This window comes from Phaethon lepturus, unplaced genomic scaffold (assembly GCF_000687285.1).
Source record: "Phaethon lepturus isolate BGI_N335 unplaced genomic scaffold, ASM68728v1 scaffold39062, whole genome shotgun sequence".
Taxonomy (NCBI): Eukaryota; Metazoa; Chordata; class Aves; order Phaethontiformes; family Phaethontidae; genus Phaethon; species Phaethon lepturus.
The window spans coordinates 1-17,612 of record NW_010521923.1 but is presented as its reverse complement, the minus strand read 5'-3'; the positions used below and the strand labels follow the sequence as shown (position 1 = coordinate 17,612).

The 17,612-nt window shown below is 37.3% G+C and overlaps 1 protein-coding gene across 1 annotated transcript; it reads right to left on the bottom strand.

The window, feature by feature from the left end:
- Window positions 1–851: 851 nt before the first annotated feature.
- EPHX4 (epoxide hydrolase 4) lies at window positions 852–15,256 on the bottom strand (the record flags this gene model as incomplete). The annotated part of the gene is made up of 6 exons (XM_010281669.1): window positions 852–1,775; window positions 6,122–6,270; window positions 7,212–7,315; window positions 9,377–9,505; window positions 11,566–11,723; window positions 15,171–15,256. Coding segments are annotated over 6 exons (861 nt in total), but the record flags the coding sequence as incomplete, so codon positions are not given.
- Between the last annotated feature and the right edge of the window lie 2,356 nt (window positions 15,257–17,612).

Here is a 17,612-nt window from a genome sequence, read left to right as displayed (position 1 = left end):
TTTCCAACTTGATAGTTTAGGTAAAAGAAGCATGTAACGACTTAAGTTGTTAAATACTGAAAATATTTGGGGAAAAATTATCCTTGAAAGGCAGGTGCCATATCCGTGGATGGAAATGGTGAGATCAATACCGTTATCACAATACTGAGGGGACTCTTCCTCAGATTTTGTGAACTGCATGGAAGGAAGCAGGTCCCCTGCCACAAGCTGAGGCTTGGGTGGTAGCACTCCCCGGTCCACTTGCTTGTGAAGGTTACAGCAGGGCCCATGTAAAGTACCTGTGTGAGAGACCGTGGCTTAAAAGAGACAACACGTGCAGCAGTGTGGGACTTGCTGGGACTCCCCAGCAATGGTCAGCTCTCTTCTACTCTGCTGTGGCCAGTTGGTTCAGGCTCAGCTGGTTCCGATGCCTCCCCCAATGGGTCCTCGTTCATCCTGGCCTGTTCCCAGGACATTGCACCTGCTTTGCAGGTGGAGAGGGAGCCTTTGGAAACCCTATAGGCAGGTGACTCACCTCTTCTGGAGACTCATGTTTCGTGCTTCATTTTTCTTTGTGGTAGGCATCCAGTTTTCTTCTCCCCTGCCATCACATGCAAGTTAATTCTACCTTCTGTTTCCATAATCACTGTCTCTTCCTCCTCTAAACACAGGAACTTGGCAGCAGTTCTTGGAGACAAGAACAGTAGTTTCTAACATAGGAAGGGTAATGACAACAATGAGGCATTATTTCCAAGAAACTACAACAATCATAGCATCAGGAGGGCGGCACAGTGGACAGACACTTCAGCTATTCAAACCCAGTTCTTAGCTTCAGTAAGAAATCTCTCCACAGGACGTCAGATAAAGGGAGTAGTGTAAGTTGCATTTTATTAGACAGAGGTGGATTTGATACATGTTATATCTTAATTTTTCATTCTTCTTCTTCAGACATGTTGAGTGTATGGGTTTCCCATTTTTTAGTCAAGAAAGAAAAACACATTGCACAAAGCAGCTGCATTCAACAATACAAGATATGTATTATTCACTTGAAGACTAGAAATGTGCCCAGAAATTTTTCAATCATTCAGTATGCTAAAATATACATAATAAAAAGAGTTAGTTACTGTTTAATGGTAAAATACATTAAAAAAATTCAGGCAAATCTAGAATGAAAACTCATGACTTCCTTCAGTATGGCACCACTCTATTGTTTCATTATAAATCTGTAAAAGGCACCACACATTAAAACTGTAAAGCAAGGGAGAAAACAAAACCAAGCAAATTTCCATGATTTTCTTTCTGTACAAATACATATATATCTTAAGGCAGGTGTTTTTATGTGCAAAATACAAGTATACAGGTAAAACCAATGTTGGTGTCATATATTCTCATACTCACTTCTTTTAGCAGTAACATTGGTGTCCAAATGTACAGTACATTGAAAACACTTTTCTCTAACAGAGCTCAAAATAGAAGGCAGGCTGGAAATATGGCCCTGATAACAATTAGTTTTTAAATCTGAAGAGCTTTTATTTAGACCCCTTAAAACATGTACAAACAGTCATTCTCTTTTTCTTGTTGTCTCTTCCTTTAGAAAGGTCCATATCAACTTGTTCACTATGTCAGGTTGATCCTGCTGGAGCCAGTGACTGGCTTCAGACAAAATAGTTAATCTGAAATGATTTTTAACATAAATCCGTGTAATTTCTGCCATCTCAACTTCCATAAATGCATCTCTTTCTCCCCACAACAGCAGGGTTGGCATGATGACTTCATGGTGCTGCAGAGGTAGGCAGCTTTAAAAATAAAACACACTTAGTTAGATTTTTTTACAAAAATCACCATACAGATTTCAGTCAATTTAGCTTTTGAAATTAAGACAGTTAATCTCATTGCAAGCTTTCTAGGTTCCAAGATATCGTCTACAATACCAAAAAAACACTCCTGTGACTCAAAGTCCTTTAAATGTTTTTAAGGAATGTAAAATTGTTAGAAGATACTTTTACTGTAACATGTCTGTAATGAGCAGTTGATTGCAACAGAGGTCTTATTTTTTGAACATGAATGATGCTTCAGCATGGTGCACAGCTCAGTAATGATTTCTATAAAAGGGAATGTGGAACAACACAGCCACATTTTGTAGGTTAGTGGCTTTCCCTTGGTTGATGAATGCTGTGGCAAATTTCTGAACCTGCATTATTTACTGCAAGTAGGTTTTAATGAAATAGGATGTTCTGAATCACATTTAGACTACAGTGTTCAAGGCATCTAGCTACCTGAGTAGCCAAACTGCCTTCCCAAAAAATGGTCATCTAGGAAATGGCAAGCTGTCATTCTTGGACACTATGGAAGATACCAGCTAGAGTGTTTCAGACCTACTCAAAATTAAATACTATGTAGTACAGCTAAAATAAAAATATTTGTAGAAAAAGATATTCTATAGAACAATGATGTCTGAAATGCTGAACTGAATTCAGTTACATTCACTCATCTATGAAATTCATGCTAACATTCAAAGTGCATCGAAGTTCCCTTTACAAGGACCTATAGTATGTTTTTGAAGGCCTTGGACTTACGTACCTACATCTGTATTTAAAAATTTGTTCCTTAAAAATTTGCCTTTCATGGAGTCATAATCTCTCTAAGACTACAACATCACAACCTAGAGCTTTGGCAGACTAGAAGGCATTTAAAGGTAAAAGAAAAGCCCTTAAAAAGTAAAATGTTAATAAAAGTTATACCACCACAATGACCTATTTAAACTTTCAGTACAAACTTATTTTTTCTTAGTACAATTATTTGAAATGGAATATTTCATAAATACTTCCTCACATTAAAGGTAGACATTAGGAAAGATACGAGTAGCTAGAAATGAATGACTATTTAAACATAAACAATATTAACCCACCAGAATTTATTCCAGCTCATCTATTTCAGAGATGCTGAAAAAATTATCTAATTTATGCTTAAAATTCTTAATCTTAGCCACGGATTGTAACAGTCTAGCTGTGACAATTCAAAACAGATTCCATCTGATCAGATACAAATCTTTATTATATTAATGCTCAAACATGATTCTTTTAAACCAGTAATGTACAAACAGTATTTTCTGAACAAACTTTTATGACAAACTTAAGTGCTAGGTTGAAACCTAGGAATTAGTTAAGAGACTGTGCTTTGTAAAAAGCGAAAGACAAAGAAGATGGCATGCATTACTTTAAAATAAGACAAAGAAATGGAGACTTTGAAGACATTTTTCCTTGCTACTTATACATGATGTCAAGAAGTATTAATTAAAGGTCAGTTTAAACAATAATTTAATTTCATTTTGATTGATAAATTAGGAAAATTCCTAACATGGCTTTTGTAGCAGTGGATTTAAAAATCTAATTTTTCAAACAACCTGACCTCACCCACTGAACCATAGCCTATTCATAGTATCAGTTTTAAAAATTGATAATCTGATGGTCTGATTCCATGCTTTTAGACTAATCTCTTTTACCTTTTAAATCCAGTATAGTGTAGGGTTTAATATTTTTCTTTTGTATCTAAGTGCCTTGCAAGATTTGTAGCCATCACTTAGGAAAACTCTACTAGGCTTTTTATGCACACTGCTTGGATAAACAACCTGTCATTTTTCATTGCCTATGAGCTACACTATATTTCTTTTCTGTCTGGAATATGGCATATTGTATCATTCCTGAAGTTTCTAGAAATCTCCTTTAACAAGGATTAATATGCAGATTTCATGTTTAGAAAGGGTAGTTCCTCTCGTGAAGTTTAAGTCTTTGAAAAACAGACTCAAACTTCCATAAAGCACTGTTACACAGTTTTTCTGTAAACAAATACCGAAGTACTTCTTAACTGCTATAAGTAATCCCATTTTCTAAAAAATGGAATATCACAAGAAATTCAACGGCTTACCTATCTCTTTTAACCAAGCATGATACAAAAGCTTTATGTTTTTTTATTCCAAGAGTGTTTGTATCTAACATACAGTGAAGGGAACAACTGCTGTGCTATTTATACAAGGATGTGTTGGTTATGGATGGAAGTAGGTGATTTGAATCACCTCTTTGGAAATAACTTTCCAGAAAAATTAAGCTCTGAAGAATGAAACTCCAGGTGGATAGTAATGAGTTGGAAACCTTTAACACATAGGTCACCAGTGCCGATGCACTGGGAGTTACGGTGAGTACAAGTCATTAGCATCTAAGTGCTGCTCAATGGCTTATATGAGAGGAAGTGACAATTTCAATCCAGTTTTAATATTTAATGATTCACATCCCACAACGTGCGACCATCAGAATTGGTGACGAGAACTGAATGAGCTGAAGACGAATCTTTTCCTTCCAGTCAAAAGCTTGCTGCATTGTGGCTGATACAATCTAAAAGAATACGCTCTGAATGCAGCGCAGCTATACTTTCATTAGAAAAATAAAGCAAACAATGCACAAACATATGCATACACACAGACGAATTAGTAGCTGTGAAGATACTTTCTAATTAATAGCTGATACTAGGCTTTTTTCCTGAAAAGGCCTGAAATAATAGTTTAAACATACACAACTCTTACATTTGTCTCATCGCAACTCAGCTATCACAGATACTTCACTGTTGCTGTCAGAGAAGCATCTGGTTAATGTGCACAGTCACTGATGCGAGGGGCTGTGGCAAACAGCAAGGCTCAGGACGCTCGTGCCTCTCTAGCTCCTCATTAGCCCTACCCTGGGGGCTCCTGCAGTGCAGTTGCAGGGCCAGGGAGCCACTGCGCAGCCGCTCAGCTCCCCGCCACCCTTGGACATCCCAGCTGATGTCATCACCACTCTCTGCATAGTTTTAAATAAGTGCACTGTTACCAGCACAGCCATCTCATGTATTCCCCACTGGTGTCTGTGCTTGGTGTTATCTTGTTTAGAAGAAAATGTATCTGCTTTCTCATTCCAGTTTTGTCTTTTAGCCTGTACAAGACAGCACCTAGCTCAGATCTCCGTTTTCCTCCCCGTATTTCCTTGCTGACTGCTTTCCTGACAGCGACAGCATGGAAGGCACAGAAAAAGCAGCAAAGGTGGCACTAAATTGGGGCCATGGAAAATGAAAAGTTAATCCACTTTAAAAATTGACTGTCTTGAGTTTAGGGAAGGAAAAGCATCGTAATTTTTGAAGAATATTGGGAAGCCGGTCTTGTGTAAGAGAAGCATGCAGGAGATTTAGCACTGTTGAAGACTGGAGGCAGTAAAGGAAAAAAGAGATCAATCCCACTCTTGGTGTAGTCCTTCACGTTAGGGCTACAAGTCATAAGCAGACTATATGCAGAGTTAAAGTCCTTTTGGCTCCATTAAGTTTTTGGGACATAAAAAGGGGGCATCAGTCCCTAAGGTCAAGTCAACTCCTTCCAGGAAAGTTAAAATCATTAGAAAACTGCTTGAGAAAATAAAATAAATATCAAGCTTGCAAAAATATTTCCTATTATGATACTATCTCTCAGTTTTAGTCTATGCATACTCCTTGCTGTATGTCCTTACTGCAGCCAGTGAGTCTGATGAGACCGATGCAGGAACAAAAAGAAAAAATGAGTAAATGAGTTAGGGTGAGTTTTAGGCTTAGTTACAAAAAAACCTACCCCATCTTTTTATAAATAAAACAGCCCAAACACAATAAAATTAAAGTCAGACATGGTTTTATAAAGTTACGAGGAAAAGTGAGCGTAACTTACTTTGATGCCATATTATCTAGTAGTATTATCTAATAATAAATTCTGTGAAGAGCTTATTATTTGATAAATGAACTGTAATGCAAACAATTAATCGATGTTAATTTTGTAAGTATCATTTAGAGATGGACTTTTGTGATTGCCATGGGTTCTGTGAATGAGGAAGGGTCTTTGCTTTATTAGATTTTGAAACAAAGATTTTCCTTATCTGCACTCTGGTTGTTTCACTGTTTTGTGTGAGTACCTCATGCAATTGACTTTGCATCACACTGCTTGACACTGAAAGGCCTTTGATACCTGTTGAGGCTTTCGAACCTGATTTGCGGGGGTTTTTTTCCCCTTCTACTTTAGCGGACGAAGGTGCAATAACATTTTTGGCCTCCAGGCGTCTCTAGAATATTTTACCTTGTTTCAGAATGTCACTCTCACCTGAAAATATTTCTGTAATGGTTAATGGGTCCAGTTAATGCTCCAGGTTGTGAAAAGACGTAGAGATAAGCTTCAATATCCTCTGCTGTTAATCTGCAGCCTTTTTTTCCTATTCCAGTGGCCTGGCTGGTAAATAAACTTTTCAGAACCTACAAAAGGAAGAATAAAAAGCCATGATATAAGATAGCTAGAAAATATGGTTTCTCTCCTTCAACAGGACACATCTTTCTAAAATATATTTATACATTGTGTAGAGTATAGTGAATGGTTTAAATGTTTAAAAAAACATTTAGAGAGCTAAGTGTAAAGCACATAGTATGCTTATTTCTGGTATAACTTACTTCAGAATAATCAAGTATAGGCAAATACCAGTATTACTAAGTTACTTAGTTCTGCGCCCTGACCTGCCAGCTGTGACAGGCAAAGGCAAGCGCATAGTTTTCCTGGGACGGACCCCAGCAGCTGGGAGGGCAGGAGGGAGAATGATTCAGGACCTCTCCAGCTTGCTGTGCCCCGTGTGCATGCAGCCCTGGGAGCTCTGTATTGGGCTGTTTGCATGTAGGAGGATGCATGACTGCAGCTGCTTTTTCCCTTTCTATATGCTTGCACTTATTTTTTAAGGTTATACAAGGTGTTGGCCTTGTTGGTTCCTTGGGCAGAATTAATCACCTGGCTGAATTTGACACCCAGGCTGCCTGCCCTATAGCAGGCTCTGATGGACAAGAGGATGTCCCACTGCACACAGGAGCTTCAGATAAGTCAGAAGGAGTTCCCCAGGCACCAAATGTGTCCCACTGGCATGGGCACAAGTAAAACCAGCTGACTGTCTAGGTGGAGTAATGCACTGTAGTGCTGGAGGTTAAAAGTGTGTATCTGAATGCCTCCCAGAAATACAAAAGCAAGAGTTAATCTCAGAGACTCTATGTACTTATACCCTACTTTATATAAACATATAAAGCTTAAGAAGTAAAATCAGAAAGCTCCATATTTTTTCCAGTACTTGTAACTACATCAGAAAGGATCAATGTAGTTGGCAATTCTTCCATCACTCACAGTTAAATATATAAACAAGAGCACTCATTTTGCTCACCTTGAAATCATTTACTGTAAACATGAATTCAGGAAACCATGGCATTTGGAAAAAGAAGTAGTAACCAGATTTAATCAGTTGTGATGGATGTCGTAGAATGTATTCTGAAACAAAAATGCCCATGAATTAAAAATGAAAACTGATGACTCAAACAAAATTACTGTTAATATTACTATCTTTTAAACTTAAAGGAATGTTTTAAAAATATTACGTTAGAGCATGCTATGTGACAAAAGATGATTATTGTTTCAGGATTAAGTATATGATGTGGCCATTAAAACATACTTTTTATACGTGTTAATAGAAACTCTCAACGAACTGGAAGCCTGCCAAAGATTAGGTGAGCGCAGTGACATTGGAGAGTTTAATTGCACAGGTTTTCACTTAGACATCTATTTGTGTAGCTAGTCCAAAGCCTTTTTTTCAGCTGTGGAATACGAGGCGTAAATACAAATCTTTAAGTATTTCTGTCATCAAAGATGTGATGCACAGAAATCTGCAGATGATAATCCACTTACATTCTAAAGACAGCATCAATCCTGTTCACGAAAGTACAGAGTTTTTCTAACAGTTGTTTCCTTGGCAATTTCAAGAACCATAATCAAGATTATACAGTGCCACTTTAAAGACACTAGAGCATATATAATAAAAGGAAATGATATAGCCAAATTTGCATTAAGTCTTTTAAAAAAAAAACCCCATAATTTTGTGTCGCCAATGAGTTGCAAGAGCCAACACTGACATTCAACTATCTAACTTCCTTGAAGCAACCACACTAGGAAGTCTAGAACCTATCCTTTACAGATGCAAATTCAGGAAGACAAAATTGCTCTGCCAACATAGGAGATATCTCTGAAATATTAATTCTGACCGTGAATAAAAATGGGTTTTAAAACAAAGAAGATCAAAGTGTCAGCTGTCTTCTAAGCTTTCATATCTTATACATTCTTAAATTGCATCACCCATTATATTTTTCCTTGATGGACGATCATCAACACCGCTCACTTTACTGTTCTGCACAATTTATAAACTGTGTATTTTCATTTAATGCACAGTACAACAAATTTGATCCAAGGAGACTTTATCAAGCTACAGAACAGATTTTGTACTTTAATAAATATGCAAACAAATACTAAGAAATAATATAATAAAATGTATTTGTTTTCTATACAGACTGGCTCCTGCTCAGTGAAAATACTGCAGAAAGCTCCTGCTTGCTTAGGTGGTGGTGAACAGACCTTTCCTTGGGTAAGTAAGGCTTAACTACTCGGCAAAATGTTCTTTAATATCTTAGAAAGATGCCTAAGAACACTGTGAGAACAATATCTGTGAATGGTTCTGATTCCATGGTGGTGTAAGGTCAGATTTACGTTCAACTGAAATGAAAATTAAAGCTGTGCTGAATATTCGTTAACTATTTCTGGGGAAATGGGGAGACTTTTTAAATAGAAATAGGGTAAGGTCAGCAATTGAAGAAATTAAAATTAGTGAGATAGTCACTTTCATTTTAATTACTGAATGTTGATCTAATCCCTATGAAATGTTTTATAATACTGGGTAGTAGACAAGCTCAAAGCCTGTCACAGAACAAATTTTGCTAGTCCACCTAAATCATTGTTTCAGCTCACTACTAGTACATTCCTGAGCCTCTGGTAAGTAGCCTGGAAAGGCTCTCTGGTTCCAGTGAATATTGTACGACATCCTAAGTTGTCACTTGTCACCTAAATCAGGATTAAATTCTAATGTCTGATTCACATTTACGCAAAGGCTGTTTTATGCAGATTTAATATTGCAGTGAGGCCTTAACCTAGGTGTAATCAATATACACCCCTGTTCAGGGAATTTTATCCTGACAAAGTGGTATAAAACAGATCCATGTATATGAAAATCATGTTTGTGGACCTTCAAGGATTAAGAAAAACATCAGTAAATTGGTTGCAAGCACTCCCACCTCCTACAATAGATTATTTCCAAAGTCCAATACTTGATACCTTACTGCTTCATAAAATACAGTCCAGATTGTGAGAGGCACTGAGTACTGGCAGCTTATCTACTGAACATCTAACAGGGCAAGTAGTTGGTTCTGCCTGAGCAACCTCAAAGCAAACATTATTGTAATGAAAATGCAGATACTCTGGATTAACAGAGACCACTATAAAACTCACCTGTGAACACAGAAGGATGAGGGAAATTAATGACAATCAGCTTAGTCACCATTTCAGGGTAACATATAGCCACTAACCAAGCGATCATTCCTCCCCAGTCATGGCCAATCAACACACACTTGTTGTATCCTACCACAGAAACACAGATATGTGCTTTTATTTCAGTGGAATTTATATCCATACAAATTATCATACACAATAAAATCATTATTGGGCAAAATAGGTGGTCCAGCACATTTATTAATGTAACTATTTAATATTGCATTGCTTCCATTATTAATGGCCAGAAAAATAGGGTACTGTTATAGTTTAAAAATTAACAAATAATTAAAATTATTTAATTGGACTTTAATTACACTTTAACTATACTACCTCAATGGCAAGCTAAAATCACTTGGCATCGAAATGGCCACCCTCTTCACATCTTGGCCAATGTAGGTTTAGATATACAATTCAACTTGCAGTCATTATAATGCATGTACATTTGTCATGTTTAGGGAGTTTGAAGTGTGAAACTGCAGACAGAAAGACTGAGCAATCTCCTGATCCCCTCCTGAGCAAAACTAATCCTTATGAATTTCTCTGAATATGGAAGGTTATCTAAGCACTGAATATCATCATTATGCAAAAAATGGGCATTATGCTTAATAGCCATATATATAGCGCATATATATGTACACGCATGAATACACACATTTATACATTTAGTAGGCATGTAGCTTTTCTCCGTATGCTATTTTGATGGCAATTTTGAAAGCTGTTGGCATTCATATACTTATTTTCCATCGATAAACATGGTAATTTAACAGCAGTAAAAGGTGGGTAGAAAAGTCATGACTGTTTTTGAAAGCCTAACCATTCCTCCTTTGACCACTGCTGGAATACATACTATTGTGTCAGACGCAATCACCCTCCTCACTGAGGACTGTAATGCTGAGCACATACCCTACAAATAAAATGTACAAAAGCCAATCTGTTTAGAATTCTGGCATAAATTTGCACACAGTTGTCAAAGCACCTTATAACCCCTCTTGAATAGAAATCTTTTGGAGCACTTTTGATATAATCAAGTTCTCCAAAAGAATTTAACTTGGGGTTACAACAAAGATAACAAGCCTCAGAAATACTTTTTCCAAAAAATTTTAAATCCCTAGGAAATTGAATTATGATGACAGCACTTCTTGAGCATAACCATGGCATTACCATGGAGATTAACACAACCAGCAAAGGCTGGAAAATGTAAACACAGTGTGGGAACTGCCTGCCCAATCTTTTGACAATAGTCAAACATCACAAGCAAAGCAAATCCTAAATTCAAACCTTAGAACTGGAATCACCGCTTTACTATTTCTTCATGTGAAATTCAGTAAGTTGTTTCACTATCTACAGATAGTATCCAGGGAATTAAAATGATTCAGAGAATGACAGTCTAATCCTTTGTCTTGCTATTGGTATGGAAAGGAAGTACCCTTCGCTAGGTGTGACAATTTACCACCAGAACAGCTACGCTTCAAACTGAACTGCAGGGGCAAATTTTGCAAACTCATTTCAGCTCTAGACCGTTACACCTTGTAATTGCCACAGGGACAATATGTCCCTTGTTCTCCCTTCTGTTCTTCTCACTGTTGTATAAGACATAGTGATTCAGATCTTGAGAACTGACTACTGTGCAAGAGTAGTATTTTAGGATTTTTTTTTTTTTTAATACAGCAGATGTACTGGCATCATCTTTATAAAGCCCCCAATATTTATTCCATCTTATTTGTGCAAGAAAAATGTCACCTGATTTAAATTCTTTGGTCTGAAAGTGCTATTAGAGTCTAATTCAGAACATTATCCACTTGTGCAATGATTAGGAGTAAGCAAAGACGTTCTTAGAGAAAAAGACCATAGGTTTGTACTGCTGGATTTCACAGCACATAGGGAAGATTTTTTTAAACTCATGATGGAAAAGCATCTTTACATATTGTTTATACTGACATATGCATCATAATTAGAAAACAAACCTTTTTCATTGACAATAGTCCATAAATTTTAGTACCCTTAGATTTATATCTATACATTTCTGTAATGTGTATATATTAGAGAGAATACACTTTAAAAAAAAAATCAATGCTAGATCTTTATGGTTTTTTTCCCAGAAAATCAAGTCATCTATGAGCTGAGTAGTTTGTCTTCTACTAACGCACCTAGAGATTCCAAAATATCCTTTATATCTGTTATCAGGCAATCCAACTTGTAATTTTCTTTGTGAGAAGGAGCATCTGTTTCTCCATAACCTCTCAAATCCAGGGCCACCACTCGATATTCACTTTTAAATTCCCGCAATTGATGGCGCCAAGAATACCTAACAAAGGGGGAAAAAAAGTTGGAGTTATAAGGTCAAGCAGCATGATACCAAAATGCACTGAATGCTTTTGCTCACAAATAGTTGAGGGTAAATTAGCACAGCTTTGTTTGCAATGAGATTCTTTTTTCTTTCTGTGGTACACTGATGGTCCTTTGTGGCTATAGTAGTTTTGTGCTCCCTTCTTGAGTTCCCCAGTAAGGATGTGCAGCTGCCAGAAAGGGGGCATGGCGAGAGCTTGGGTGTTTCAACAGTTCCTGGAGTCTGGCAGGGTCCCTTTGCTGCAAAGGGAGCAGGCATAAACCAGAGCACACAAAGGACTATTCTGTTTTATACTCGGAGCCGTAGTATCAACAAAAAAACAAGGTCTGAAAAGCTTTCTCTTCTCCCTGGCTTGCTCACACACACATTTTCATGGAGTAAGGAAACATGCCTCAAGGCATGTTGGTTTTTTTTTCCTTTTTGGAAAAGGTATGTCAGATAATTCATACGCTAAATAAACCAAAGAAAGATATAACATGAATAACAAATTAACTTGGTGAAGTTTATATGATTTATATTGTGTACACTTTCATCTGTGTCTATACTACCAGGGTTGCTCGAGAACAATCTCTCAATGTGTTGCTACTACACAAGGTATTTCATTGCTTGTGTTTCTATGGAAAAGAGTGATAACATTACACGCATTAAAAGATGTACGAAATTAAGAACTCAGGCAAAGGCCTGGGCTATTCCTCATTCTGTAATAGAATGTAGTGACTAGATGTGTGTTATGAAGCTAAAATAACAAGAAAATGGTGGGTCTCGTTGTGCAAGAACTACCTGCCCTTTACCTGTTACTGAAACCAGATAAATTTCAGAATAGCCAGTACCAAGACAGACATGGCCTTATCTTATACTATAATAGAAAGATACACAAAAACCATGATCCTTCTAGGCATATATAATAATGGCTGCATCCCTCTGTGCTAGGATCTAGCTTTTGCTTCTTCTTTTGCTTCAACAGTCTCAAATAAATGCTATAGAACATTTGGATCATCAGCGATTGTAAGAGTGATATACAGAATTCTACCATAATTCAAAGTATCTATATCAGACCATTGGCTCTTCCACTTTAGCTTGCCTCCAGCCTATTAGGGATTTTGAATACAAGTAATATTACAGTAACACTCATTAATTATAGAAATTTTCATTTCGGTGGCATATAATGCAAATACAAGATTTAGCTGAGATCTCCAAGAATGAAATTTTTAAAGGCATTATACAATGACTTGGAAGCTGAATTTGCCATGGTAACTGTTGTAGCTATCCTATATACTTCAGTAAGAAGAAACAATGAGGGCCATAAATAAATAAGTAAACTATGTTTAGTTTCAGAAAATGTCTACTTGCTATCCTCATCTTCTGTTTTCACAACAGTCCATCAATCACAAAATGTCTGACCTACCAAAAGGGTAGGTTTTATATTCAAAGAAATCCTTTTACCACATGTGAAATGTACCTATTGGACAACTGCTTTGCAGGCAGAATTTGGAAATGGTGGTGAATGCTTTCATTTTTGTAAGGTTGAATAATGGAAACTATTTTGTACTTTCTGATCACATTATTTACGAAAGATTGTACAAAATTTAGCAGCTCACACACAAGTCTTATAGGTACCCAGCTGTCTCAACACATTATGCCCAATTTCAAATATTTTATTACTGTCATTCCACAACTTTGGTATTAATTTTCAAGTTCTTATGCATCTAAAGCATTTAATGGCTCTGGTGAATTATATTCTTAAGTGATCTTTCATCTTCAGACAGTCTCACTCACTCACTAAGGTCAGTATTTTCTGGTTATAGTTGTCCTACTCATAACCTTGAGACATTTGAAGGCAGCGGATTTGTTACAATTAAGAATTGTAACTGTGAATCATATTTGGTTTGTTGGGGGTTTTTTTAGCCAAATGATACAAATCTGATGCCACTTTAAATATCTCTTAGATTGTGATTATTTTATTTTGTGATCTCAGAACAATCTCTATTCTTGCATAAAAAGACCTTCACTGGCTGATTTAATAAAACAACATCAGTATTGATAGTGTTGACTACTTTATAGACTATTGCGTCTTATTTTTAAAAACAGTTATATAAACTACGCTACTGGTGGTCCCAGTGACCTATATAACAGTTTCTCATTCATTCCTTTTGAATGGTCAGATAATACAATATATTACATAACTCACTATTCTAAACTGTAAGAATGGCTTTCTGCTTTTTGAAAATAATATACCAGATCCCCATAGAATATGTATATAAAATGCTAAATTTTTCATTACTGTTCCCACTGTAGGGGAAATCAGCTGTGGTCTCAGCTGTATTAGAATATGCATTATGCAAGGTATGCATAATGTTTGCATAGAATACACAACCCCTCATTTAACTGTCTTTTTAATCAAAGTTTACTGTTTTAATCCTTTTAGACAGCAATTCATTATTAGAACAATCTACTACTTTGAAAATTTATCTTAAAATAAATATGACTTTCTACCATCATCTGGTAGTTAGTATCTATAGGAAATTGCTAAGGGAAGAGAACTGACCTCTGTTTTACATGGGTCAGTCTATCATGGTATGACCTGAGTCTAGCTCAAAAGATCACAGTTCCAACAGTGGAGCCTAGCTCCATACCTGAGTTTAGAAAGTAAAAGGATCATTTAACTCGCTGAATTACTAGCATCACCACTTACACTGTTTCCTTATTGTTTTTTTGGTGCAAGTTCTGTAAGCCATGCTTCAGTAGTTAAACCTGGCAATGACAGCCCGAGCAATTTGGTTAAATCATTAGACACATGACTGCTTTTCATTGTTATAACATTGTTATAACATTGTTAACATTTAGGATTGGGTTTGATTCATCATTCATCTTATGATGAACTAATAATAGAACCTTTTTCCCTGAGTAGCATTCTGAAATTAGGCTGCATAATAGCCTGTAGAACTCATAGTTCTTCCTCCCCTCCCCCAGTTAAAAATTAATGCATAGTGTTTTTAATAAATGCAGCAATCCATATTGCACTTAACATATAATGGATCCTCATTTTAACACCCTCTGCTATAACTTGTAAGTTTATCCATATTAGTACAAATGTTATCCAAACAGGAAATTAATTAAAAATGAGCAGTTCCTCCCCAAAATTTGAAGACAAGTGCACATACTTGGGGAAAAATGGATTGCCAACGCAAGAAAGTTGGTTGGTTTGTGTCGCCTGCAGGAATTTTTTGAGGATGCTGCAGTTAAAAAATGTTTCAATGGTTTGTTCCATACTAAAAATTCATGCCATTAGTTTGTGCTTATAGATACGTAAAATGGATCATGCTGGCGATACTTAAGCTGAGATGATCACTCTCAGGTATCTTAAGCAGACTCTTTTTCACAAGAAAAGCATGCAGGGAGTTTTACCAGAATTCTGGAAAGCCATGAAGCAGCAGCATGAGTGGTTTACCCCTTTCTCCGGCAGCCACATAGTGGAATCTTAACCCTGAATCCTAAAACAAGAGAAAAAAGTGTGTGGTTATTGCCGCATAGAACTGCTATCCTGGGATTTGAGAATGAATATGGTTTCAGACAATATTCTAAGCAGCAATGCATTGCCCCTGAAAAAAAATAGCAATTTGTCAGGTTTTGAAGCTGAAGTCTTCTGTGAGTCTGAGATCAGGTATCTGCTATGCCCTGGCAATGCTGAGTATCCCACCCTGGCTGCCACAGCTTCTTCCAGGGAGGACCATCTTTAATACACGTCAGGCTAGGCTGGCTATATGCCAGTTCAGCCGTGAGCAAGCTAACCTTTCTGCAAGAGCACCGCCTGGCACGGTGACTAAGAAATGCAGATTGCCCTCGTGGCTAGCACCTTCCTTCCATACGGACACGACTCATTGGCTTTACAGAAAGACTTTAGGACACAGTATACTTTAAATTCACTTACAATCTTTCTGTTAGTTTGTAAGATTATGCAACTATTTAAAACAATCACATTTGTATTTTGGCACAATGAGGGACTGCATGGATTCTTAAGAACCAAACCCAATCAAAATTAAGTAACTAGAAAGCAAGTGGGTTTTGCTCATTTTTGCTGTTCAAGGTTTCAGACTCGCATCAGAAAAGAAAGCCTTAATGTTACCTTCTTTCTGCCCTGTCTATAGCCACTATTTCTGATACACCTTTTAAGAAAATGGTTCTTAGGAGAATTACCAGCAGTCAAGTTACTTATTGTTAGCGGTGCAGTGGCTGAACACTGAAATGCTGCTGAAATGAATGGATGTACACAAGCTTACACTAACTCAAGGTCAAATCCAGTAGAATTTAAATAAGCTGAAGTTATGACCTAGAGGGTTTACTGAATTCCAGCACAGAAGTGGATACAGAAGTTGGGAAAGAGTTAGCTTACGAAATACAACACGCTGTTTAGAAGTCACATGAAGGAAACTGCAGGAAGAAAGGCTGTACAGCTCCTGAACAAATATCAGAGCCTGCACTGCCTCTACTATCTGAAAGAGGGAAGAAGAACCCTGTGCCTTTGCTGTACATCAAGAGCTTATATCATGACAAGGATCACAAATGCATAGAAAAAGTTTTTCCTGCCAGACATGCTTCAAATTCTCTGAGCTACCTTGGCACTGCTAAGTCACTAGCCAGCTACAAAACCATTAACTTACGTCTCGATTCTTGAAAGGACTCTGAAAAGGGAACATCTGGAGATTTTATATTCACTATGGATATAACAGGGACTTTTTACTCAGTTCTGCCCAAAATGACACTGGTATTTCTCCTCTGCCAATAAAGTCCCTAGAGATATAAGTATCTATGCATTTCTAAGTACTTAATGATCTCTTCCTAGTAAATCCTAGGGCCATTACGTCATCTTCATCATTCTCCATATCACTCTGCCTTTGATCCTTTCACATTTAAAAAAGTAGATATTTCTCAGTTTCCTTCCACAGTTTCTCTTCTCAATTTAGTGAGCAGTGGGTAACCCCTCCTCCATCCTGCTTCTTTCAGTTAGCGTCCTCTAGGGATTGACCCTCAATGTTTTTAATTAAATCTATTTATTGCTTTTAAGGACATCCCCTTTACTCATACAAATTCAATCACCACTTATACAGCAGCCACATACAGCATGTCACATGCCCCAAACTAAGCCCGTCCTCTACCTTTTCAATCGCTCCTTTTTGTCCCCTTTTTTCTGGCCCCCAAAACAGGCATAGGATGTGGCCATCTTTTCTGAACCACACTTTTTTGTTTTCTTGAAATCTGTACAGATCTGTAGGATACATGCCTTTGGAAAGTAACACATCAGCCTGCTGTTACCCAATAGCAAGAGGGTTTTGTATTTCCTGAAATGAGTGATAAGACTGTCGTATCGTCAGCAGTTCGATTTTCCCCCAAGTGCTCTTTTATTCCTGTCACACCCCTCCCTTCCCCAGCAACCCATTCATTTACTGCCTGGTGCCATAGGAAGAAACAATGTGACATATGAGTAAAAAAGCATGCACGTGCCTCCTAATGATAGCCCGCCCCCCAAGAAAATAATGAGAAACTGGGAGGCTCAGGAATTTCTGTTAGTACTGCGGGGCACAAAATCATCTGCACAGATCATTCAGAACGGAGACCTTTGTGCGCATTTTATTAAAAATAACACTTGACAAAATTTGCAGTGCATTGTTTGCTCACCTGTAACTACAAAAGAAACCAAGCCAATACAGCTTCACTTAGAGCGTTTGGCGGAGGAGCGATCGCAGGTAGAGATCTGAGACAAGTGCAAAAATTGACCGGCGGCTTTAATTGCAGAGACTTGTTACTCCACGTTTGCCCTGCGACCCCGGTGCACGGAAGGGGCTCCCAGGT